Genomic DNA, 25,643 nt, shown 5'->3' on the forward strand with positions numbered 1-25,643 from the left:
GAGAAAGAGGTGCTATAGTGGAGGTCTCCGGAACAATTTCGACCACCTGGGGATTATTCCGGAGACCTCCACTACGGCACCTCTTTCTCTCTTTCTTCTTTCACTCCTACCGCCAAGTAGCATAAAGCACGACTGAGGTGTACACTGTTCCAAGAGGGCAGTTATGCGCCTTCCCTCTGGTTCAGGTGTCCATCGAGATGTGTGAGATAGATACTGCGAATTTCCTTCCCTCAAAAACCAATTTAAAAATTTTGCCCTCTGCTTTCTAAGCCCCCGCTCTATTGGTTTCGCAGCTGTGGGAGACAGATACTGCGCACTTCCTTTCCTTAAAAAAATACCGAAGAGAGACTGGAAATTCTGAAGTGTGCTTGGCGAAAGCCTTGTGGTTAACCCACTACCTTTTCTCCGAACCGCTTGGCGCGGAATCACTGGGCTTCTTCGATTATCAGTCCCGGACTCACCGCGGACTCACCACGACGCCGGCCCGAAGCTCGTTTTTCTCCGGCAGGGCGCGAAGCTCCGCCCACCAGTCCGCAACCTGCCGGAAGCGCACTCGATTTTCCCCGTCTGGCTCACCGCGGACTGCCGGAGCTGCTGGGACCCACACGAGCCGGCAGCTAGCAGACGACGCTGTCTGAGAAGCTAGCAGACGAAGCGCATGCGCATTTGGCACATCCGCGCCAATTTACGCGCGCTTTCGCTCCCTTCTTTTGACGCGGACAGCTGCGCGACATGGCCTCCGAAACAATTTTGCTCGACGGAGTCGAGACGCGCGCGCACCCGGAGCTTGGCCCGGACGGCATGCCCGTCATAGAAGAAGGATTGCCGGTGTATGTCACCGACGGTACGTACTACTTTGCATGCGCCTGCCATAGTAGTATAGTTCCAAGTACAATACCGCATTACCAAGTGCCATATACTTCTTGTCGCATTTACTAGCTAAGCATATCACATTTTGCAGGTGGCGTTCGACTGCGGATTGCCCTTCTCGACTCTGCAGGTACAGGCGCAGAAAGCGCCGACTTTCGCGGGCATGAAACAGCCGCCGTAGGCTCGGACAGCGCCGACTTCAACGGCCAGGAAACAGCCGCCGTAGGCTCGGACAGCGCCTCGGATGAACTTTGGCCGAGACAGAAGACTTTGGTCCTGATCCAGCTCTATAAAGAATTTAAAGAAAACCCGGCAAGGCGTCTAAAGACGAGAAAACAGATGTGGGAGATGCTGGCGGCCAGGTTGAACGACGTTTTCGGAGGCAACCTAGCACCTAGCCAAGTTGAAAACAAGTGGCGGACGCTTGAAAGAGCATACAAGCGAGTGCGAGAGCACAACTCTCGCTCTGGCAATGACCGTCGGACATGCGAGTTTGAAGAGTGAGTGTATACTGTTATGATTCTCATCCCAGTTGACATATAAAGTCCTGACAAACTGACACGCATGCTAACATATGTCGGTGGGTTCATTATTTGTTATGCCCAGGGAGTTGAGTGAGCTGCTGGACAAGAGCCACGCCGTGAACCCGCCGTGTTTGCTGGGGCCCGGGGTTGCGCGGACCCAAGACACTGAGTAAGTTTATGGCCTCTTAATTTACTCCCGCGCCACTGGTTTTATTTAAAGTTATATATTTGTGGAAGCAGCAGAAAGAAACTGCGGAGAAACCATGCTGGGATTGTTTTTTTGTTTTTTTTTCTGCCGAATGTTCCGTAAGCCGGCAATTTTTTCTTTTCGCAGTGATAATTTCTGGCAGTGTTTTTTGGCAGATTTTGCTTGCGTGTTTTCTTTGTAATGCGCATGAATTAATTCGAGAACTTAGGTCACATAGCGGCACTCGTTTGCGACTTGAATATTTTCTCGTGCTCGTTTGGTTTCACCTGGCTTTGACATAAACCTTAAGTATAGCCTACGTCAGGCATAGAAAAACTGATGTGATCTGTTTTAATTCAGTATAATGGTAACGCCAGCCTAGCCTCAAGAGCCAGAGTGATAACCTAGGCAGAATCAACGATTATCGCATGGTGCCGCTTCAGGGCATGAAATTAAAAAATGGAACTGAATTGGGAAGGAATCGTTTTATTATACCAACCCAGAATGTTTACATCTCAGCCTGGTAAAACGTACCGAAACAACATGGGAAAAAAAATTGATTTGGATCTCGTAAGCGAACATATCATGTGGAAACGAAGAAAGCACGAACCAAATTTGTTGTCAGTGCTGTGTTAAGGAAGTACTAAGGGTTTTAAATGAAGCTGTAAAACATTTATACAGGTAGATCATGAGAAATGCCAGTTTTGTTCAAGATCTTTCATTTAACGCCAGCTTTACTCAAGTGGTCCTTTTTCATTGCCACTGTGTATTTACAGCCCATCATGTCTGCAACCCACTACCGTGAGCGTTCAGCAGAGTCCAACCGTAGGAGACCAATGCACCGGTGGCAGGGATGTACCTGACAACTCATTCCAAGAGCCACTGCGCACTGAAACAACCACTGCAAAGAGGGCACGTCTGGACTCAACACGTGCTGTGGTGCAGGGCTTCTTAAGCCACCTTCGTGAAGCTGAGCTGAACCGACAAAAAAGGCATGAGGACCGCATGGCTGCTCGCAGGCAGGCCCATGTTGAGCGACTTGCTGCTCTTGAAAAATTTGCTTCAAGATTCGAGTGTCGGCACTCCACAGCAAATGTTGAGCCTGTTGAGTAGCTTATAATTACTTACAGCATCATGAGGTGAACAGCTCAATCTGAGACACACACAGAGGACAAAGAATGCGAATGAACACAGCGCTGTGTTCATTCTCATTCTTCGTTTTCTGTACAAGTGTCTAAGATTGCTCTGCTCACCTCATGCTGCTTCGTCAGCAGCTAGCCCGCAAAGATGTATATTGCTTACAGTAATCTCATTCACAACATCTTCACATGATTTCTGTGCATTTGTTTGGTGTTTAGTTTTCATAATGAAGCAACTTTGTAAGCAATTTTGTATTTTTTGCATTCCTGTCCGTGCTTTTTGCTAATTTCCTTTTTACTGAAACATCCTTGGATTGTTTCCAGCATTTGCTGTCATTTATATTGTTTGGCCACCGTGCTAAGATCTCGCAGAAGATTGTAGAAACAATAAATTAAATTATTTTTCCCATACGTTAAGAATTGCAATATTTAACTTTTAGTTCCATACTTTTCATGTTTTTCCAGGGGCATAAGTACATGTTACCTTGCTAGCTTTTATTGAATGCCTAATTTTATTCACTGTACTCTAACATTACATCTCCCATGTTGATCTTTTAAACGGTTCTGTGTTCAGTTAAAAGCATTCTATAACTTGTTCCTGAATAATAGATGTTGTGTATTTTTATTTATTGTTCCGGTTAACAGATGTTAGTGCAAACTTTATTTACATTGATTTGTTTGCAATCAAGTTACATTGCAATGTGACTTCAAACAGTATTATTTACATTTTCAATAAAAATATCACACAATAGTTTTGGCTCAGTCTTGAGAATATATCTGAAAATGTCACCTGGAACAGTTCATGCAGATTTTGCTCAACAAATTGGCAAGCCCTGGTTCTTGGTTTCACCACTTCATAGATTTTGTGCTATGCTGTCCCGTAAAGCAACAGCAAAAGAAGGTGCTTCATGTGTTTCAAGGGTGGTTTCATCGTCGGCCTCTATGTCAGTGGTATCTGGCAAATCCTCCAGTGTGTCAGCACGGCGCCTTGCCATATTGTGGAGCACACATGCTGCCATGACAACATATGCAGCCTTGGATACATCCCACACGTCAATGTAATTCAAGCGCTGAAATCTTGCTTTGACGAGGCCAAAGGTGCCTTCAATGACGACTCGTTGCCTAGTATGGGCACTGTTGAAAGCAGCCATCCATGGTTTCCAAGCTCCTGTCTGGCGATATGGAGGCAGAAGCCATGGCAAGAGCGGGTAAGCTGCGTCTCCTAGCAGGTAGCCGCCTGGAAATGCAGCAAATGGTTACCATGACTATAAAGTACTCTCCACTACTGTATATGTCATACATCACAACTGCATATGTTCACTCATAGAGAATCAATAGAAAGGTATGTTTTTTTTCTTTGTAGATTCGTGTTGATAAAGGAAACTATATTACTACAGGTTTTCGTCTCAGTCCTGATGATCTACAAAGTTTCTCAGCCATGTAGCATACATGTTCCTGTGCAGATCAATTTTTTATGTTTTCCATTTCTGTGCCCTTAGTTCAGAAGCTTCCAACTGTGATGCCACAAACTAACGCTGACACCTGTTCCACACCTGCTCCCCGCCACCTCAAAAAAAATTTGAGCCTTGTGGAAGGTCTTTGTAGGCACTCTGACCAAAGAGTGAGATTTGTTTTGCAGGTATTGATGTTTTAATATTATTTGAATCTGTACTTTGACACACAGCTTGTGACGGAGAGAGGGGTCACGAAACAATATCAACTCAGCATTAGAAAGAACACCCCTGAGACTCATTTTGAAGAGCAGGAACTGAGTTACACGAAAGTGACAAACAGCATAAAGCCCTTTTTCGCACTCTGCTCAATTATGCGCGGCAACCCCCCCCCCCCCCCCCAACCCCCGCTTTTTTTTTTCTTTTTTCTATTTATTGTCATAATGCCTCTACAGAGCGCCCTTAAGTTTTCAGATTACAAAGTGCGAACTTACCTTCGCATTTTGAAGCTGCCTCTTCGAACAGGAAGCTGTGCCGTAGGACTCGGGCGTCATGAACGCTCCCAGGGAATCCGATGAACACGTCTGTGAACATCATGTCCGCATCGCACACGCCTTGCAGTAATATTGAGTGAAATTTCTTGCGATTATAATAGCTCTCCTCCGATTCCGACGGCCTCGAAATACGGACATGGCACCCATCAATGGCACCAATGACGTCTGGCAGGCCAACAGGCTCTCCGTGGCGAGTGTACAGAGCACGAAATGCCCGCTTGTTGAGAGCCTGCTCTTCACGATCCGGCCAGCGGATCTCCCTTCCACTTACAGACCATAGAAAGTCCAGGACTCTGTTTATGGCGACGTGGGCGGTTGATTCGCTGACATCAAATTTGTCGGCGATCTGATAGAGCGCCCATTGGGTCCCGATGTAAGTGAGAGCGATCAGGACAGTTTTCTCGGCTGCGATTTTTGGCCTCCCTCTTAGGCCTTCGGGGTAGAAAGAGGAGTGCTGGAACTCGTCCACTAGAGTCGCCGCGGTTGATCGTGATAGTCGAAAAAGCTTCCTGAACTCGAAGTCCAAGTAGCGCGGCACAACCTCTTCCACATACAGCTTCACCCTGTGTCGGTCCTTGCGTTCCAACTGTGAAAGCAGAAGGCACATTACAAATGTGTCTCCAAAATCGTCGTCGTCGGATTCCTCAGAGTCGGAGCTATCAGACTCCAACATGTGGTCTGCTGCAAAAAGCGCGCCAAATTTCTCGAGCGGCATCGCTCCCCTCTTCCCTCTGCGCTGACTGCCCGCGGGCTGCCAGCCAGCACCGCTCGCACGTGATCATGACGTAGCTTCCTGCCTGACAGGAAACCGCGAACTGCCCGAGGACTATCAGAGCTCGGTAAATCGAAGAAGCCCACTGTGCCGCTTCGGAGCCATGCGTCTCACTCACTCGACTGCAACGAGCCGTCTAGCGAAGGAGCGGTTCCCGCCATGACAGCCAGATGGCGCCACTACACGCTGAGTTTATTTTTGCGTCTGTGCTAGCATACGCTGCACTAAAAGTGAGAATGTGCCTGCGTTTAACGTACGTAAGCATGCATGCGCTTATGGTACGCCGCTAGCAGCGACGCGGTGTGGAAAAGCGAGAAACAGCAGCGGCGCGACAGATCCGCCTCGCCCGCGCGCACGGTGCCACCGTGCCCGCGCGTGAACAAGTGAGAACAGGTCCTTGTTTTTGCGGCGAGCGAATCCGCTTCGCTCGCCGAATTTTTGGACAAGTGTGAACGGGTCTTAAGAGCTGCGCTCTAAAATAAGATAAAGCGTAGAAGGTGTGGAGATCTGTACTACGGGACGCGACCGCACAAGTTTCTGCGACGTGGCGGTCGACGCTGCAACGGAGGATAGCGTCCGGACGAGATGAAGGTGCAGCGTTGCGTCTCGTGGATGATGGTGATGATGATGTCCTCAGGCTAAAATGGCCATACCGACGGCGGGGGTTTGGCCAGGGTTGTTGTTGTTGTTGTTGCTGGCGCAACCAGGACAGCTCATGCCTCATCTTCTTAGGCACGTGGCCGGTGCTGGGCACGAGGTTCCATACATTGATATCATGCCGAGGGAGGAAGAATGCGGTGGCCTGCAAAGGACGACGAAGAAAGCAAGCGTTCACAATGGCTCGGGTAAGTCGTAGTGGCGCAAATTTATTTTGGGGGACGCTAAGATGATCAGTGCGGATACCACTGTCGCGCTCACGCTCTCGCAAGTACTACATGCGGACACGCAGATAGGCGCTGATGCCATTACAACTGCGTTGAAGAAAGCACGCCTATGTTTTCGTTCTCGCTGCCCACCGTAGCAATAAAACATCGCAAAACTGTAATGGACGCCCGTGAATCGCAGGCTGTTTTTTTCGTAATTGTAATCGTAAATAGGTAGTCTTTTTATGTATACCTGTTATGTAAGGCGCACTTGAGGTGCACTGGAAAGCTTCGGTTTTTCTAGCCAGTGCACGCTTACTATGCTTCGATGCCTGCCTTTAGCTGTGTTCTGGTCGGTATTGAACTGCGATAGCGTGCTCGTTTGCAGAATGCTATATTCTCTGGTCCGCCGTGGATGGCTGGTCCTCATATCAAATTTCAGTTACGCTCTACCGTCTTGATGAAGATCGTGTAACCCGTTAAGTGATGTAATTACAGAAGTGACTGGCCCGGTTGGAAGTTCGATAATCCGGTGCAGTCGAGCCCATATAGTTTATATCTTTCTCTTGGTTCCGGAGTCGATAGGAAGAAGTGCAGTGCATCAGTCAGTTACTCTGGTAGTTTTTGCGAGAAAAAAAAATTGCCGACGATTACGTTACTTCCTAATGCGAAATTTGAGCGCAGCTCATCAGCTGCTTCAGCTTTACGATAGAAAGCGTGACAATTCTGTCGACAACTTCTGCTTACAACGATGAGGCATTAAAGGGTTCCGCCTTAAAATCCGGTTTGTCTGTATATGCACATTAATGTCAGAACGCACCCTGCAACCCTGGCAGGTGGCAGTTCATGGTTGATAGCCAGAGTACGCTCACCGTTGGCAGCGCTAACGCATGCAGCCCACATCTCTCATCATAATTGCTTTGCGATTCAGGCGTCCACTGATCCAGGAAGCCACTTATGCGCACTTCCTTTCCTTGAAATGATCGGAGTGTAAAACATTCTCGACGCCAGCTCCAATGAATACAATGAACGCCGACGGCCTATGGCTTCAGCAAGACCTGGGCTTCAGCACCGCTTTTCTGGCACAACGTTGTCAACGCCTGCAGCCTACATCGCTCTCATCACCCCACGTACCTATAAGCGCGATTCAGGCGTCCACTGTCCCAGAACTTCCTTTCCTTAAAACGGCACAGCGTTGTCAACGCCAACGCATGCAACACACATCTGTCGCTACCACCTCGTAGCCTATATAAAACACGATTGAGGTGTCCACTGTTCCAGGAGGGCAGTTATGCACCTTTCCTTTGCTTTCCAAGCTCCCGCTCCATTGGTTTAGCGGCTTAAGGTGTCCACTGCTGGTTACAACGGACAACGGAGACGGCGACGCCGCGAAACGCAGAAGCGGGCGCCTAAGAGCTGCGCTCTAAAAAAATTTGGAGGGCGCTTAAGCTTCGCCTTTAAGAGTGGAACGCAAAAGCGACATGCAGCGCTGCCGGGGAGTTCACAGGATGCTACGCCGTTCGGCGCGACGCCTGGCCCGTTGGCCAAATCGAAAATTCCTTTTTTCTGGAAAGAAACATTCTCACTTGTTTTGGTGGACACCCGAACCACGCATGATGCGGTCTTTTCTTACGAACCCCCGTTTATAGGTCGCCGGTTCCCTCGATGATAGGCCGCTGGTTCGAGTCCCAGCCGCGAGCTAGGCTTTAACTTAACTAGTCACTTTATGATGCACGAAACGCTGAATCGTATTACACTGTCCGGAACATTCTGCGGAAATTTTTACTCTGCCCCCGATTATTTCCGACACACGGTGCCGACTGCTACTACACCGACGGCTTTTATAAAGTTACCCAGAGAACACCCAGGCTCTCCGCGTTTTTCCGTGACGGGTGTGAAGTTGTCGTTTCACTGCACTCAGGTAAAGTTCGAAGCGAGAGCGGCCTGACACACCCTTTCGCTTGTTCACGCCGCAGTTGTCACTGTGGTGCAAGCTGCTCGCTGCGTTGCCGCTGGCAATGCCGCCAGCGGCGGCCGCCTTTCGCCGTACACCCCAGGCTCATTTGAGGGCATTATTTACTAGGGGACACTGGGTTACGATCTTCTCTTCACTACAAGAATGCAGGACACAACAACGAAGGATGTCCGGAAGTGGTCGCGCTGTCTAAACAGCTCAGTTAAACGGCCGTATTTCCAAACGAGTTTTGAAAACCATACAACCTGAAAGAAGTGAGCGTGAAGTAACCACATCAAGTTTCAAGCCGTCAAGTATTGTTGAAAGAGGGTAAGCAACATTAAAACAGGCAGCTGGGCTAGTTGGTTTCGTTAACGTAGAGAGGGACGCACGGGCTCCATGAGTCGAGAACGGAAGTAGGTGGATAGAATGAGTAAGAGTTCGTGCTCAAGAGTGTGCGCCAAATTACTAGATCGAGCTTTTTTCCTCAAACATGCGGGACATGTTCCGCCTCTGAGATTTGCCTGTTAATGTTTATTCTACACCTGGTTGCGGTGAATTTAAGTCGTTGGTGTAAAGAAACTGAGGCAGTGGAGTGCACGGTAATGTAAGGCGCAGTTACATTAACTTATGTGAGAGGAGCGGTGAGAACTGGGAACGGCAGGTTTGCAGCGTCTTTTATTCGACAGGACAACGTCAGCGGACGAGACAGTGCTTCCGAGGACAGCGTCCGGAGGCTTCTGCTGGCATGTGCCGTCACCGCGTGTTTGTTGTGCGTGGTCATCACTGTGTCTGTGTACACCCGGAAGAAAGAGTCGTCGTCGAGGGAGGAGGAAGCTGAGTAAGTCGTGCGCTTTCATTAGCCCGAAACTACACAACCTTGGTCGCGTAGTAAGCACATCGCCTCCGAGATCATCCGAGGAACGCTCGTATTAGAGAAACGAGCGCTTGCGGGTGACCTCGGAGGCCATGGTAAGCACGACCCAGTAGCAACGCGGCTTGCTGGTGGCGCTGGAGGTTTCCATGCCAATCACGACGCCGTCACACGCAGCCTAGCGAGCGAAAGAAGCATCTTAAAAAAGAAATGAAAATTGGTTTTGAGGAAAGGAAATGATGCAGTTACTGTATCGCATATCTCGATGGACACCCGAACCGCGCCGTAAGGGAAGGGGTAAAAGAGGGAGTGAAAGAAGAGAGGTTACGAAGTGGATGTCTCCGCAGTAATATCGGCCAGCCGGGGATCTTGAACGTGCACTGACATCGCACAGCACACGGGCGCCTTTTTGCATTCCGCCTCCATCAAAACGCAGCCGCCGCGGTCGGGTTCGAACCCGGGTACTCCGGCTCGGTAGACGAGCGCCTTAACCACTGAGCGACCACGGCGGGCAGGGGTGGTATTCTATACCCACCGCGGTGGCTCAGTGGTAGGCGCCCGTCTACCCGGGTTCGAACCCGACCGCGGCGGCCGCGTTTCGATGGAGGCGAAACGCATGAGGCGCCCGTGTGCTGTGCGATGTCAGTGCACGTTAAAGATCCCCAGGCGGTCGAAATTATTCCGGAGACGTCCACTACGGCACCTCTTTTTCTCTTTCTTCTTTCACTTCCACCTTCCTCCCTTCCCTTACGGCGCGGTGCAGCTGTCCGCCGAGATATGTGAGATACTGCGTCATTTCCTTTCTACAAAAACCAACTTACCAATTTGGTATTCTGGTTGGTTGGTTGGTTTATGGGGTTTAACGTCCCAAAGCGACTGAGGCTATGAGAGACGCCGTAGTGGAGGGCTCCGGAAATTTCGACCACCTGGGGTTCTTTAACGTGCACTGACATCGCACAGTACACGGGCCTCGAATTTCTCCTCCAAAGAAATTCAACCGCCGCGGCCGGGATCGAACCCGCGTCTTTCGGGCCAGCAGCCGAGCACCATAGCCACTGAGCCACCGCGGCGGCCTAATTTGGTATTCTGTGGGTGTCGGCTCTTCAGGCATGTAACTTCGGGCCACGCCGAATTGCTGAGGCGGACCGAAGTAGACTTCTAGAAAATTTGTTTCCGCAGGCAAAAAGCTATCCGTAGCAGTCATTCTTGATAAATCAAGTTTTCGTCTTCAAAACGCCTTCAAATTTTGACCGTTTCAATAGACTGCCATTGCTAAAACTTCGAAGGGCGCAACAAAATCCCGATCCGACACCGGGGCGTCGCTGCCTTCAGATGCTCTGGAAGGTCAACAAAACAACCTAAATCATATCGGAGAAAATCCAGGCTGATGTCTGTGCGATTAGTTATTGAAAAATATCTGTGGCCTCCCATTTAGAGGCTTGGCGGCACCGGTAGGCGCAGTTCTGAATTCCTGGTAATGAAAACACCACACAAAAAGAAAACTACACCGTCAAAGAAAAAATATAAGGCGCACTATGAGCTCTGACTCTCAGCGAACTTTTTTCGCCACGGTACACAATTCTTATACTCTTATGCCCTTGTAATATCAGAACAAGACAGGAAATTATGCAAAAAATTTCAACCACATGAAAAACCATAGCGCTTTATTATATAAATGGATGGTTACAAACTCACCAAACCAGCTAAAGTGTTTGTTTATGTTTGTTTATCAGTGTGTTGGTTTATCAGGTTTATCAGCCGGTTGTGTTTGGTTTATCAGCAAAAGCTTCAGCACCGCTTGGTCCGCCCACATCTGTATTAGTGGACGATGGCAAACGCAGTAGGGTGTTGCTGTGGAACCGTTATCAGCAACAAACAACTTCGAAAGACACCATATGCATGCATTGTCTAAAGCATCTTTACGTGCGCCTAGAAGCTATAATTCACCCAATGATATGTGGCAACCACCCAGCTGCTACCAGCGGCAAATCTTACTGGAAGTGGGCGGTTGAGCGATCGTTCCCCCCAGGCCAACTCCTGGAGCTTCGACAAGCCCTTTCTTCCCCTCACTTTATTCTTCCAGGGCGCTCAGGCAAGAAGCTGCGGCGGCCGAGGCCAAGGCGAAAGAACAAGCCTGGCGGAGGAGGCGCCGGCTGCAAATCCTGCAGCGGCGGGCAGCCAAGCAGAGGCTCGCCGTCCCCGACAAGAACGAGTGGTTCTACGTGGACGAGCAGGGCCGGATGCTCGCCCACCTGTCCTCCTTGCAGACCGTCACGGTCACCTACAACGGAACCACGAAGACGACGGTGACCAACACCACCACCACGGTCACCACCAGCAACGAGCTGTACAAGCGAAAGCAGGCAGCCACCACCGGGGGTGAGAGGGAGGAGGACTCTTCTTCCGGCAGCCGAGACGCCGGAGTGGCCGCTGCTGGTGTGCGACGCAGGGCTCGCCGCTCGGGGCAGCAGCAGCCGCGCGTCACGGGTCTCGGGAGGAGTGGCCGAGATGGCGTCCTCCTAGAGGGCGACGCCGACGCTCGCGGGTCCAACGGGGCTAAGGACAAGAGGACCGATGGCATGAGGGTCGCTGCGGCGTAGCATCCAGTGCAGGTCCCTGCTCTAAGCAGGTGTCCAAGAGCACGTTACGCGTTTGTGTACGCATTGGTTGGACGGCAATAGGAAGAGGAGCCTGGACTGAGACAGACGAAGTCATGTTCGTGACGCTAAAAAGAAAAAGACACTTTTTTGTTTGTTCGTTGACCCACAATCCTGCAGTTCATTTCATGTGTCGCCCAGCTCGTGCTTGTGAGGCCTAGTTCAGTAACAACACCGAGCTCATCCGTGTAGGAGAGAGAAATTAACTGTGCATGTATGCATCTTCTGAAATGGATAATTGAATGAAAAAAAAAGAATGTGGAGGTGATCGTTCGTTGTGATCAGTCTTGCACACGCTACAGAAAATAAGTAACCGATTACAACTGCAACTACTCTTTCTGAAATGTAACTGATTATAGTAGTCATTTCCAGCCCTAGAAAAGTAACTGGACAATTACAAAAAGTAATCAATTACTACTGCGTTATTTCGTCTTCTAACTTTTATTGCCACAGCATAAATATACTCAGACTACATGCAATGACCCAGTGCAGTTGAGTGCTTGATGCTTTGTTACATGTTGTTGATTTTAAAGAGAAGTCGTTTTTCGAAGTTGATTCTTTCTCTCACGTTTTCTCGTGTGGAGGTCAGTGCACACTGAACACTCTCTCAATGTATGCGCCGAAGTGAAGGGCGGTATTAAAACGTATGAACTCCTTGCGCACCATCTGACACGTGCCGGCCGCTTGGGCTTACTTTCCCAGCAGCTTGAACACAACGGATAGCTTCCTATTCATGAACATTTTTTACTTGTTTTTTAGTTCGCTTAATTGCCACCGCCGCCACACAAGCTGCGAGGTTCCCTAGGCCGCTGTGATGCTGCCTGATAACGTCTCTCTGCGCGTATATTTTTACCTGGGTTTGGTGGAATGTAGTAGGCTGTGAGCGCGTGCTTCACATGCTTTCATGATGTGGGCTGCGGCCAACGTGCTCCGTACATGTGAAGGAGCTTTCTATATTCTCAAAATGGTAGCGTGGAACGCGGTTTTTCGCTGATGAGTTCCGCTCTACCAGCCGAACGCTCGAGCAGTAATGCGATTTCTTTTTTTTTGCACGAGTTTCCTGCGACTGTCGTGGACAACCGGCGGTTTAATACTGGACACCGCTGAATCCCAAGGGATCCCAGCCTGCTGAAAGGGGAGGAAGATGACGGCGGTCAAGACTCGTCTTTTTCGCCCTCTGGTTCCTTGACGGGTGCCAATAAAGTTATTTCATCATCGAGGAGCAGACAGTCCGCCAACTGAAACATCCACGAGGCACGAAGCACGAGCGAAGGTCGCTCACAATAGTAGGATGTGAAAGCGCAGGCTACTTTCCCAAGACGGGGAAGCGCAGCACCAGGCCGAGCCACGGCTTGTGCCCATTCGAAGAACCCGGAGGATACCTTTGTCACTGGAGTGCCGAAGCTGTATACCCTAGTGACCAGAGCACCCGCCTCGCACTCGGGGGGAGGGGGGGGGGGGGGGGGTGCTGGGCTCGATCGCAAAAGCCACCCTGTACCATCGGTTTTCTAATAGCTACAAGGTTTTCCCTAGCGGGGTGCTCGGTTCTTGTGGGGTGAAATAGTTGGGAAAAATTAGGGGAACACTTAAGGGCATGCCGTGACAGCGTTAATGGTTATTTGCTACTTTCTCCGCCGCGGTGGCTCAGTGGCTATGGTGCTCGGCTGCTGACCCAAAAGACGCGGGTTCGATCCCGGCCGCGGCGGCTGGAATTTCTTTGGAGGAGAAATTCTAGAGGCCCGTGTACTGTGCGATGTCAGTGCACGTTAAAGAACCCCAGGTGGTCGAAATTTGCGGAGCCCTTCACTACGGTGTCTTTTATGACCTGGGTCGCTTGGGGACGTTAAACCCCATAAACCTAAACCTTTCGTAGTACCTCTTCCTAATTACACGCGCTCATTAGCATACATAAGTAGGCACACTAGGCCATGTGATACACCACAAGACACGCAAAGTCTCCCTTTGAAGAAATCGAACGAATCATCATCGTCATAGAAACTATTTTATGCAGAGGAGTTTGGGGCTCGCAGACCCCTGGGCCCCCGCACGGCCCCACTGCACTCAAACGTTCATGTTCCCGCGGACCATGACGTCGGTAGCCTGGCTGGTTGTGATGGCCTGTTTGGCCGGGTCCGCAGAGCGCAGCAGGGTCTCCCATGCCTCCCAAGTGGTGAGGTGATCCAGGCCCCGCGGGGGAGGGTCCGCCGGGCAGAGGAAGAGGATGTGGGAAAGGGCAGCGGAGGGATGCTGGCAGAGGGTACAGGAAGGGCTAGTGGAGTGATATCGTGATTGTAGATAGGGGGACGGGAGGGTGCGCGTCTGGAGGCGTCGCCAGAGCGTCTGGTGGTAGTTGTCTAAGAAGGGGTGGGGTGGGGGGTAGAGCAGGCGCGCGGCCCGAAAGGCCTGCGTCAGATTGCTGAAGGAGTGCATGCGATCCCGCGTGAATCCCAGATCAGAGGCCGACGGCGTCCGGTTTAAAGAACGTCGGGCTAACGCATTGGCGGCCTCGTTACCGGGATTCCCGGGAACTCGCCCGCGCGCGAAATTTAGTATCGCGGTTTTGGAGTCCGATATTATGTAGCGTGCTTCCGTGTGTGCAAGCGCGTAGGCGATGGCTGCTTCCTCGGCTGCCTCCGAGGAGGTGACCGAGGGGAGGGGGACAGTAGCAAGAGGCTATAGGCAGGAGTTGGCGACGGCCACCGCCGCCGCTTCTTCACCCGTGCATGCGGCGTCCACCCATACGGCATCCGATTCGGAGCCGTATTATTTGTGGAACGCCTTTGCTCGGGCTCGGCGGCGCGACTCATGATGCTGGGGGTGCATGTTGCGAGGGGGAGGTTTGATGTGAAGTTCTCGGTGGAGGGGCCGAGGGATGGGGAGGAGGGTAGGGTCATTCGCTGGGATACGAATGTCTAGAGACTCCAGGATATGGCGACCAGCGGATGTTCCGGTGAGTCGCAAGTATTGCGCTTGGCGATGGGCTTCCACAAGCTCCCCAACTGTGTTATGGAGGCCCAAGTGTACAAGGCGTTCTGTGGAAGTGCTAACTGGCAGGTGCAGGGCCGTCTTGAACGCAGTGCGTAACATGACATCCAAGGCGGCCGTTTCCTGTCTGGTGAGTCGGAGATAGGGAATTGTGTATAAGAAACAGCTGAGGACGAAGGCATGAATGAGACGACATAGGTCTTCCTTCTTCATGCCTCTGTGGTGGCCCGATACTCTGCGGATGAGGTGCGATATCGCGCCTGTCACCTGCTTGAGCTTCTTGAAGGTTACGGTGATTTTGCCATTGTTCTGGATGTGGAGTCCCAGAACCCGGAGAGTATCCACCTCCGGGATAGGAGAGCCATTCAGTTCAATGACAATGGATGCGGTGGGGTATACGCGGGTTGTTGGGCGGAGAATAAGGAGCTCAGATTTCTCTGGAGAGCACGAAAGTCCGATGCTCTGGGCGTGGTCTTGTGTGAGTGTGGTGGCGTTTTGTAAGGTGCCCTCTATGTCGCCATCACTACCGTAGGTGGTCCAGAGTGTGATGTCGTCCGCATAGAGGGTGTGTTTGAGATCAGGTATGGTAATAGTTTTCGAGCGAGGGGGATGAGGGTGGCGTTGAATAGGAAAGGAGAGAGGACGGACCCCTGTGGGGTGCCGACGCTCCTGGGGGCCATAATGAACCTCAGCCGTGCGGTCCGTGAGAAAAGCCTTAATGTAGGTGTACATCCATGCACCTAAATTCAGGGGGGAGAGGGCAGTCATAATCGCGCGATGTTCGACGCGATCAAAGGCTTTGGAGAGATCCAAAGCCAGGACTGCCTTTGTGTGGGCCGGAATATTCGGATCGAAGATGTCGTGAGTGAGCTGCAGCATGGCGTCCTGAGCGGAGAGATGGGGGTGGAAGCCCACCATGCTGTGCGGGTAAAGGTCGTTGTCCGCCGTGTGATGTGTCAACCTCGCTAGCGCGACGTGCTCGAAAAGTTTTTCGAGACACGAAGTGAGCGAGATTGGGCGTAGGTTTTGTAATGTAAGGGGCTTGTTCTGTTTCGATATGAATATTACCTTGGCGTGTCGCCAGGACTGGGGGAGGGTGCCCTCCTCCCAGCATTTGTTGAAGTAATCTGTAATCTGGGTGACTGATTGGTCATCCAGGTTGTGGAGCATAGAATTGGAAATTTTGTCAAGACCCGGCGCTGAATTCGTGCGGAGAGTCATAAGGGCCGCTCTGACTTCCGCCTCAGACATATCGGCGTCCTGTTCCGGGTTAGGCTGACCTGTGTAAGGGGGCATAGGGTCAGGTGTGCCGGGTGAGGTGTATGTCCGTTGAAGGGTGTCTAGGAGTGCGTCCGAGTTGCTGGTGTGTGCGTGTAAGAGGCGTGTGACGTGGTGTTGTGTAGAGGATTTGGACTGTGTGGGATCTATAAGATGTCTGAGGAGTTGCCAAGCTCGCTTATTGGACAGTTTGCCGGCCAGTCCGTCGCAAACTTGCCCCCAGTTAGAGCGGCAGAGCTACTCCGCGTGTTGTACCTGCGTTTGCAGCGCGGCCAGCCATTGTTTAAGCTTTCTGTTGAGCTTGTTTCGTTTCCAGCGCTCGAGGAGGCTGTGTTAGGCCTCCAAGAGGTGGGCAAGGCGAGAGTCTAGGGTGGGGATGTCTTGTGTTGATGCGATGTGTTGGGTGTTGTGATGGACATAGGTCGTAAGTGATTGTACCCATTCGGCGATGTCCGTAATAGGTGTGTTTGGGAGGTCTTTCAGCGATGCGCGGATGGCGTACCAGTTCACCAGCTTGTGAGTGAGGTACGTAGGGCTTGGTTGTTTGAAGGGGAGCGAGATATTAGTGATGTAGTGATCGCTTCCCAGTGTGTGTTGTGTTCTTGTCCAAGTGATTCCACGGAGGGAGAGGCTGAGCGTCAGGGCCGGACTGGTGTCCATGCTGACGCTGTTTCCGATCCGCGTGGGTGTGTGGAAATTGTTGTGAGTAGTCAGGCGAAGTTCCTGTACTAGGGACCAGAGACGCTGGCCACGGCCTGTACTGTAACGGTAACCCAGTCGGTGCGCTGGCAGTTGAAGTCCTCTCCAATGAGGAGAGGGTGCTTGCCTACGAGTCGGTGGAGGCCCCGCAGTAGTGTCTCCAGGGAAGACATCGAGTGAGATGGGGGGTGATATATATTTGCCATAAAGATGGAGGGCAGTGTGTGTGTGGTGTATGATTTCCGTGATTACGCAGGGTGTCTCTGAAGTTATGGTGTGTGATTGGTGGGTGATCGAACGGTGTACAAGTGTGGACACCCTGGGTTTGTCTGTGGCGTCTGAGTGGTAGGACGTGAAACTAGGAAGGGAGGCCTTACTGGCCGTATCCTGCAAACGAGGATGATTTGGGGCGGGGAGTGAGGATTGGAACGATGATTTGAAAAGGCGCGCGCTTGCCCCAGAAGCCGCGATAATTCCACTGGATAATGGGTAAATCAGGTTGTTGCCCCGCAATAGTGGAGCGTTTGGTGGTCCAGTATGGGAAGAGTCGAAGGGGGGGGGGGGGGGGGCGGTGTTTGGAGGTTGGTGTGGTTCATGATAGCGGTTTGCATGTGCTCTCTGGAGTAGCATGCCAGGCCTATAACCAGGCAGACCTCTCCATTATCCATTAAAGTCTCTTTCCTTCCTTCCTTCTCTTGGATACGGGTGTCTAGGTGGGCCAGTTTCATGTCGAATGTATGAATCAGGCGTGAGAACATGGTGTCGATTTTTTCCTCCAGTTGCGTGAAGAGAGTCGATTTTGGCATCTATCCGGGCTTCTAAAGCCTTCAGTTTTGCGTCAAATTTTGCCTCACTGTTTTCAAGGTCTTCATGTGTGACGGGTTGGGGTTCTGTGGCACGTTTCTTTTTTTTTTTTGGGGGGGGGGGGGGCGGTTGCGTGGGTGAGGGTGCTTGGGTGTGAGTAGGAGCTTCGAGTTGTGAAGGTGGGGTTGGTGGTGAGGGTTGTTGTGGGGTTTGTATGAGGGAGGATAGGCGATCGCCTCTTCCCGCAGGGCCCTGATCTCCTTGCCGCGTGGGTCCTCCTGTGAGTGGCGCGGTCTGTTTGGAGATGGCTCCAGCTGCTCGCTCGGCCCATGACAGCTTTTGGGGGTCCTTTGGACGTTCTCCTCTGGGACGCGAGGTGGAGCGGGTGGCGGTGGTGTCCTTGCGAACAGTGTCTCTGGATGGTTCGTCCTTGCGAGAGATGTGGGGTTGTGCAGGGGTGTATATGAGTCTTCGCCCCCTGGCCATGCAACGCCCCGTGCCCGTCATGTGTGCGTCCCCGCTTAATATGCATTGGGGAGTGCAGGAAGGGTTAGGCTCTTGGTCTGCCACACCTCGGGCAGTTACTCGTACGCGGCAGCGTGCATACGAACAAACGTGCCTGAAGGACCCAGGGGTAGCGTATATGACTCGCAACCCAGGGTCACCGGTTTGATTCATAATTATTTAGCTTTTTCAGCGTAATTAATTTATTTTACATGCTTGCATGTCATAATGACGTTTCATTCATGCTAAGACCTCATCGTCACAATTTAACTCGAGTTTTAATCATTTTAACTTGACACCGCAACGTGCGACGTCACAACCCACTCGACCAATGCTGAATTAGTGTGACAGCGCGCGCTGCTTTTTCTCCGAACTTACACTCCAACGCTGTCGCTTTCAAAGGTTCCTAGGACAACCCACACTCACTGGCAAAATCTAATAATGTTGCCTCTCGCCATGGAACGACGCCAAGACCGTGAGTACACCGTGCCTTATTAGTTCGAATTACTACCATTGAGGTTCGTTCGCCATATCAACGGGTACTAACGAAAAGGAAAGTAGATGCACTGCGGAAGCAGATTAAAAATTTTCTACCTTGCAACTTGATATCGAAGAACAAGTTCATTCTGTCGGTAGACAACTGCTTGTTTGGCGGACAGCCACTTCCGTGCTGTTGATTTCTTGGTTGCATTTTTGGATTCCAAGAGAAAGCAAACGTAGCAGGGGACGGCAGAAAGTTAGGTGGGCGGATGAGATTAAGAAGTTTGCGGGGGGGATACAGTGGCGGCAACTGACAAAGGACAGGGTTAATTGCAGAGACATGGGAGAGGCCTTTGCCCTGCAGTGGGTGTAGTCAGGCTGCTGCTGCTGCGGCTGATGATGATGATAATAGAATCTTAAAGGGAAACTGCATAGGTTTTAGAATTCAACGAGCTTAAGAGAGTCCTTGGAGGTAAAGCATGCGAAGTCTTTTTGGGCTAGCACTTGAAATAGTGAAGTAATCGCCGATTAAAATCCGGACGTCCTTCAAGCTTCTCCGCAGCGCACAACGCCAAGTGGGGGGGGGGGGGGGGGCATGATGACGTCATCGAAGCTATCGGTACATTTCCAAAGCACAAACGCCTGCTTTGAAGCAAAAACTAACGCCACCGAAGGCAAACCCTGCCGAGAGTTGTCTGGAAGCGTCTAACGAGTCAGGGCAGGGTGGGGCTGACGACAGCGGTAATTTGAAATCATATCTTCCGTGACGTCATGCTGAATTTCCCTGCGCTCTTGCAATGCCTTGAGGAGAAGCGCGAAATTCAATCGCCAATTACGTCACTATTTTAAATGCTAGTGCAAGAACACTTGGCATGCTTTACCTAGCGCCTATATATATTTGAATCCTTGAATATCTCGAAATTCTAAAAAAAGTGCTGCAGTTGCCCTTTAAGGACACCAAGTGTCGAACTTCAATCTAGTTATAAATACTAAAAAAAATTCAGGGGGCACTTTGGCTTTCTAAAGTGCTGCAAGGCGAAAGCGTTTCCTGGCGCACTGTTTGTTTTTTTATTTATTTTTACTTTTGATATATTTAATTTGATTATTTAATTTTTGTTTATTGTCTTACTTTTTTCTTTTCTTATTATTATTTTTTCTTTCTGTTATTTTATTTATGAAACCCATGCATTCACTAGATGCGCCTTTATTCATGCCCAAACCCTGCGCCTTCGTCGCGGAGTGGGGGCGTGTCCTCTTCAAATGCCAAATTGCCCTGGTTCGATTCCCAGCCACGACAGAGTTTTTTCTTAAGTAGTGACGCCGAAACGCGGACACATTTGATAACCTTCCTTGGCCACGACAGTATGAGGCATTAAAGGCTTTACGCCTTAAAAAATGGAAGGGACGCTTAAAGGGGCCCAGAAACACAATCTTAGTTGACTGTTTGCCTGTTGATCGCATACAGTGAGTTACAATTGTGCTATTAACGAGTAATACCGCGTATATTCTGTTTTCTAATATTTTATTGTCCCCCCAAAAACAAATTCATGGCTCTGATGGTGTCCCCACACATTGGTGGGTTTCAGCAGCGGATATGACATCATTTGGCGCGAGCTTGATGATTGAACAAACAGTAAATATACTGCAAATTGTGTGAATAAATAGAGACACATTTTGTCACCTGTCTGCTTTTTCTATTAGATCAACAAAAACAACTTGTTTGTCTTAGTTAAAAGCCCTGCAAAGCAAGTAAAATAAAAATACACCACCAGGGGCTCTGGTATGGAAACGACGCTGCCAGTCTCACCAAGAACGACTTACAGAGAGCAGGCAACCGCGGAGTGCAAACTTCCGCGACGTGCTCTGGCTGGCTGTTTTGATTGGTTGCGCCAGGTGCCGTCATTGGGTGAGCGAAATAGGAGTGGGAAACCCCGCCAAAATCGAGTTGAGGGCAGCGTTTTGTTTGCTTGTATTTTGAAATTTCTTCTTTAATAACTCCCGTTCCTGTGCATCGATTCCTGTAATTCTTTTTAAGTCAGCACCTGTGTGACATAAAGAATCCACCTGAAGTATAGCCGGTATCCCCCCGAGCAGTGTTTCGCAGCCCCTTTAAGCCCCGTCTTGAGGATACGACGCGATAGCCTTGAAGTGGTTCTCAGCTTAACATTCATATGTCCCTGGGAGTTCTCATGACCCCCTCCTGGCGCAGTGGTGCAGCGGTTAAGTGATGCGCCACTGCCCTGCGATGGCAGGTGCTGCCAGCGAGAGGTGGGCTTGCGCGACCCAGGTTGCGCTTCCCGAGCAACCTCTCGGGATCAACCATTAATTCACCTGCCAGTGCGGTTAGTTCTCTTACAAACCCGTGGGCAGGTTCCATTAATTTAACTGCCATCTGCCAGTGTGGTTAGTTTTCCCCCAGTCTGGTGGGTAGGTTGTGATGACACCACAAGATCACATGACCTAGGTTACCCACCTAGGTTGCTTCTCAGGGGTGGCTGCCTGGGACACACTACTTGTCGCTCATAAGGCCGACAACGCCGACGCCGGATTTTATGCGCAACGGGGCCTTTAATGCTGTCGCGTTATGCAAGAAAGGGAAGGACGAAGAGACGTACACAGTGCGTACCCGTACGTGGCTATTTCCATCCTCTTCTTTTAAGGGGTGTTTTTATCACGTGGTCTACATACTTCTGCTCATACGCTCTAAACAGAAAGCTCTAGCGCTCTCCCTCTTATCAAAGGGTGCGCGCTAGAAGACAACTTACTCCCTCTTTGCTCCAGTACAGGCATACTAGATTTTAGAGCGTACAAAACTATCTAGCAGTACTGCTGGTTTCAACCATTTTTTACCTTGGCTCATTCCTTACGTTCCCGGTCTCCTCGCCACCACACCTCCAGCCCGTCGGCAAGCGTGTTCAGTGGCTACAGGACTCAACTTTGCGGCGGGCCCCTGTGATGGCGCCTGGTCGCGGCGCGCTCGCTCATCGTTAAAAGGTGGAGACAGGAGCACCAGCTATTTGGGGATACGCCAGTTCGGAAGGTTAAGCACCAGCCGCGAGGTCGTGTCTTAAGCCTTTGGTGTTTGCGCGACGCAGTGTTTGCGCGTGTAGGTATGCGTTTTAACCTCGCGGCCTCACCTTCTTAGAAAAAAAATGCTTCGTGGCAAAGAATGTAGGGCAGGAATTCCTGATTCTTGAAACCAGACTAAAAGCACGACAGCGCAACAAAAGACGTTTTTCGCAAGTTTACATTCAAGCTATCTTGCGATTATCAGTTTGTTCTAAAATTAGCTAACCAATGCAAACTAGCCACATCAAAAGCATATAAGCCACATGCTGTGTTTCTCGTACACACCACAGCTCTTGCGACCAACAAAATCTTATACAGAAGAATGTCCTTTGGCTAATTGCGACGCAACAATTGTAGTGCTCAACTCGTCATGCCGTTCTTTTGCATACCTTCTTGCACAACTCAAGTGAGGGGTTTCTTCGACTTGCGAGTACTTTCACAGTATATTTTAAGCAATCCCCTTTCAGGCCTGCACTATGCAGATGGTGGGGAGGTGCAGGTGCGAGCGCTTGCATCGAAACATAAACCAGTCCACTCTTTACATTCACCTATTATGAACTGAACTGCATGCAAGCTTGTTACTTTTAAATGTATTAACCGATTTATTTTGAGTACATTATACCAAGACTACGGAGTACTGTGGAATAACACGTAGGGTCTCACGGAGTACCACAAAGACAATTTAAAGTCACAACAAAGCAAGGGCATTACTTGACTACGTAAGCTAATATGTCGCAATGTGACATGCAGTAATAAAACAAACGACGCCGGTAAATCTCTTGTAAGCATAAGAGTTAACTGATCTTAACAGTCGGTATCATCAGGACCAGCTGGCCAGGAACTACAGCCGAAGACAACGCGAAAATCGTCCGAGTGAAGAAACAGGTAGTTGGACTCGGAACGCCGGAAGACAGGTGATGAGCACTTTGCTGCAGGGCAGTAGCAGTGGAAAATAACGAGCAGAAAGAACAGTTGGCTCCACGATGTTTTCTGTAGCCGATGAGAGTAGAAGGTCACTGTGGCATTCCAGTGTCCACGTCGAGCAGCGTCAAGGACGGCGTCCAGGAGGAACTTTGGACAGTAGACACGGGTGCGACGCTGTATCCTCTTTTTCTGATAGACACGCTTGTGACGGCGCCGGAGTCTTCGGCTCGTCTCGGCGAACAACATCGAGCCCAGAACTCTTGCTGTTTGCAGAGTCCGCAACTCTGCAACTCTGAGCGTCGGAATAAGGCTATGCAGACATGTCAGACTGGAAGTGGAGTAGGCTTCCTTTGGTGAGATGCTCGGAGTGTTAAGGCTCAAAGCCTCTCGTATTTTACTGCGAGCATCACGTCGAATACGAAGATATGCCTGCTCGGCCTCAGTGTTTAGTGGTGCTCGAATCGGGTTCATGGTAACCGAAATGTGATACACATAAGTTTTGTGAGATAGCAGGCAATGCCTTGCTTCCACCATATTTTCGCCGAGGAAACAAACTGGAAACTCGACGCCGTACTTCATGCTGATTTCGACGATAAGGCGCGCCGGAGATCTAATACTTAGATTCGGAAATTCCAGAACAGTTGCTGCGGTCTGGGCACCCAGCCGTTCCCCTTGAACAGCGGTTGTAACGCAGCTCCGATAGAATTGGTAAGCGAGCTTGCCTGCTGGAGTGTTCGAAGGCTTGTATCCCCAGGATCTGTCGATGCCTGGAGAGTCGACGAGGGCTCCGGGTGCCGCTTGAACGCTATATCTGTCGCATGTGAAGTCAAAGATTGACTTACATGGGCTGATGGTGCGGTTGACGATTTCAGAAAGCAACGCCACGTTTTCTTCGCAGCAGGAATCCTCGCTCTCTGATACGTAGAACCGATGCGGCACCTTCAACTCCATGATGACGAGAGCGCAGGCCGTTATCACCACAGGGATCAAGCATAAGATACACAGCATGTAGCAGACGAAACGTCCATGGAAGCGCTGTGCAGACAGTCGATTGCGCTGTGACGCTGCCCTGATGGTTCTTTACTCTCCGTCTGGTTACGCTATGACAAGAGCCCGGTACCTCGACAGCCTATTCTTCTTCTTCTTCTTCTTCTTCTTCTTCTTCTTCTTCTTCTTCTCCACAGTAAACATGACAGCCTATAGGAGATCTTCTTCTTCCTCTTAAACATATGGCACAGACCTACGTGAGGGGATTCGAATGGTCTTCTGTTTTGTCAAGCAATGGATGCATGTATACGTCTAGGCGTACTGCATTGCACACACTGAACGCGACTGCGCAAAAAATGAGATAGGACTAGAGATAGGAGATAGGACTAAGAAAGAGATATGAAAGAGACAGGGCGTGATCGAAAGAAATATTGACGCTAAATCGCCTCCGTTTGCGCTTGACTTTTGGAATTAGACTATATATTTACCTTAACAAATGGCCGGAGACCAGTAAGGAATAACAACCTATGCCTTTAGAATTGCATCAGGGTACCACTGGCGGTTGTATTCAGGATGCATATATCGAAAACGACGGCAACGTTGCTTCACATATATGCGCTAATATTATTCAGTGACTCTACCGCCAAGCAAAACAGTGCGGAGAAAAAGTATATAAGTTCTTTATATTCTGTATATGGCTGTATTTGATGCACTTTGGCATTTTTAAAAAGCCGTGCGCAAGATTTCGACGAGTACGGAAAGCGTTTGTAAAATATATTGTTAAGTGCACGTGTCCCACAACTTTCCTGGTCTGCAAGATCGTTTGACCGCAAGGTATACTTTCATCGTACATCAATACGCTTACTATAGTAAATCTTCAAACTGACAGTGCATTTTTGATAAAACCTTTCTTCACCTGTGTCCTTACTTCCCAACGCCTGAAAATGATTTCCCCGTACGCCAAATATATAGTTCAATTGAAGACGCAGCTCACGCCGATAGAAGCAAAAATTAGGATACCACATGCCGGTACAATGGCACATGTCAGGGCAATCTCAGGAAGGAACATGTTTCCGCATGGTGCCAATTACCTGGATCCTATTCTTAAAAACATGGGACCGTACAAGAAAATTGGCAGTGACTTAGCTGCCGTCGCGGTGGCTCAGTGCTTATGGTGCTCGGCTGCTGACCCGAAAGGCGCGGGTTCGATCCCGGCCGCGGCGGTCGAATTTCGATGGAGGCGAAATTAATTCTAGAGGCCCGTGTGCTGTGCGATGCCATAAAGATGTTATAAAGAACCCCAGGTGGTCGAAATTTCCGGAGCCCTTCACTACGGCGTCCCTCATAGCCTGGGTCGCTTTGGGACGTTAAACCCCATAAACCACAAATCGCAGCGGCTTAGCACTGGTATGCCAGGATATGCGAAGCGTGAGGTATTGGTATATCTTGGTTAAGCTTGTTATTAGCTTGGTTTCCCCCTGTTAAACCTTGAAATTCCGGTACGTGCAACTATGACTAAACTAAAGACGAGACAATGTTTAGTTTAGTTAGTTTATGGGGTTTAACGTCCCAAAGCGACTAAGGCTATGAGAGACGCCGTAGTGGAGGGCTCCGGAAATTTCGACCACCTGGGGTTCTTTAACGTGCACTGACATCGCACAGTACACGGGCCTCGAATTTCTCCTCCAAAGAAATTCAACCGCCGCGGCCGGGATCGAACCCGCGTCTTTCGGGACAGCAGCCGAGCACCATAGCCACTGAGCCACCGCGGCGGCACGAGACAATGTGCAGTATCAATTGTGAAGCGTTTATTTCTTTCTTATGGTTTCTCTTCTTCTCCTCGTTGGTGAAGCCATAGGCCGTCGGCGCCGCTGAAGCCATAGTCAGTCGGCGTTCGTTGTGTTCATTGGCGTTGGCGTTGACAACGTTTTACACTTCGATTATTTTAAGGAAAGGAAGTGCGCATAATGGCTACCTGGGTCAGTGAACGCCTGAATCGTGCTTATAGGTGCACGGGGTGATAAGAGAGGGATGTGGGCTGCAGGAATTGACAAGGTTGTGCCAGAAA

The 25,643-nt window shown here is 50.2% G+C and overlaps 2 protein-coding genes and 1 pseudogene across 4 annotated transcripts; 2 read left to right on the top strand and 1 right to left on the bottom strand.

The window, feature by feature from the left end:
* Positions 1–732: 732 nt before the first annotated feature.
* On the top strand, positions 733–3,491 carry LOC149343193 (uncharacterized). Of its 2 annotated transcripts, XM_089542320.1 has the most exons (3): positions 1,072–1,370; positions 1,477–1,563; positions 2,358–3,491. In XM_089542320.1, the coding sequence occupies exons 1-3, from the start codon at positions 1,210–1,212 to the stop codon at positions 2,692–2,694; spliced, it is 585 nt and encodes a 194-aa protein (XP_089398446.1). In that variant the 5' UTR covers positions 1,072–1,209; the 3' UTR covers positions 2,695–3,491. The 2 variants fall into 2 exon arrangements, with proteins under 2 accessions (XP_089398447.1, XP_089398446.1); XM_089542321.1 differs by lacking the exons at positions 1,477–1,563; positions 2,358–3,491 and adding an exon at positions 733–844 and having other exon boundaries at positions 962–1,374.
* Positions 3,492–5,740: 2,249 nt separating this feature from the next.
* On the top strand, positions 5,741–12,609 carry LOC149343194 (uncharacterized). 2 transcript variants are annotated; one of them, XM_089542322.1, is made up of 4 exons: positions 5,741–5,880; positions 6,230–6,342; positions 9,004–9,155; positions 11,272–12,609. In XM_089542322.1, exons 2-4 carry the CDS (start codon positions 6,334–6,336, stop codon positions 11,786–11,788), a joined length of 678 nt encoding a protein of 225 aa, XP_089398448.1. In that variant the 5' UTR covers positions 5,741–5,880; positions 6,230–6,333; the 3' UTR covers positions 11,789–12,609. The 2 variants fall into 2 exon arrangements, with proteins under 2 accessions (XP_089398448.1, XP_089398449.1); XM_089542323.1 differs by lacking the exon at positions 5,741–5,880 and adding an exon at positions 6,005–6,115.
* LOC149343195 (uncharacterized) overlaps positions 11,972–25,643 on the bottom strand; it is a 41,422-nt pseudogene continuing 27,750 nt past the window's right edge.

Source organism: Amblyomma mixtum, chromosome 5 (assembly GCF_055824585.1).
Source record: "Amblyomma mixtum isolate Tamu chromosome 5, ASM5582458v1, whole genome shotgun sequence".
Taxonomy (NCBI): domain Eukaryota; kingdom Metazoa; phylum Arthropoda; class Arachnida; order Ixodida; family Ixodidae; genus Amblyomma; species Amblyomma mixtum.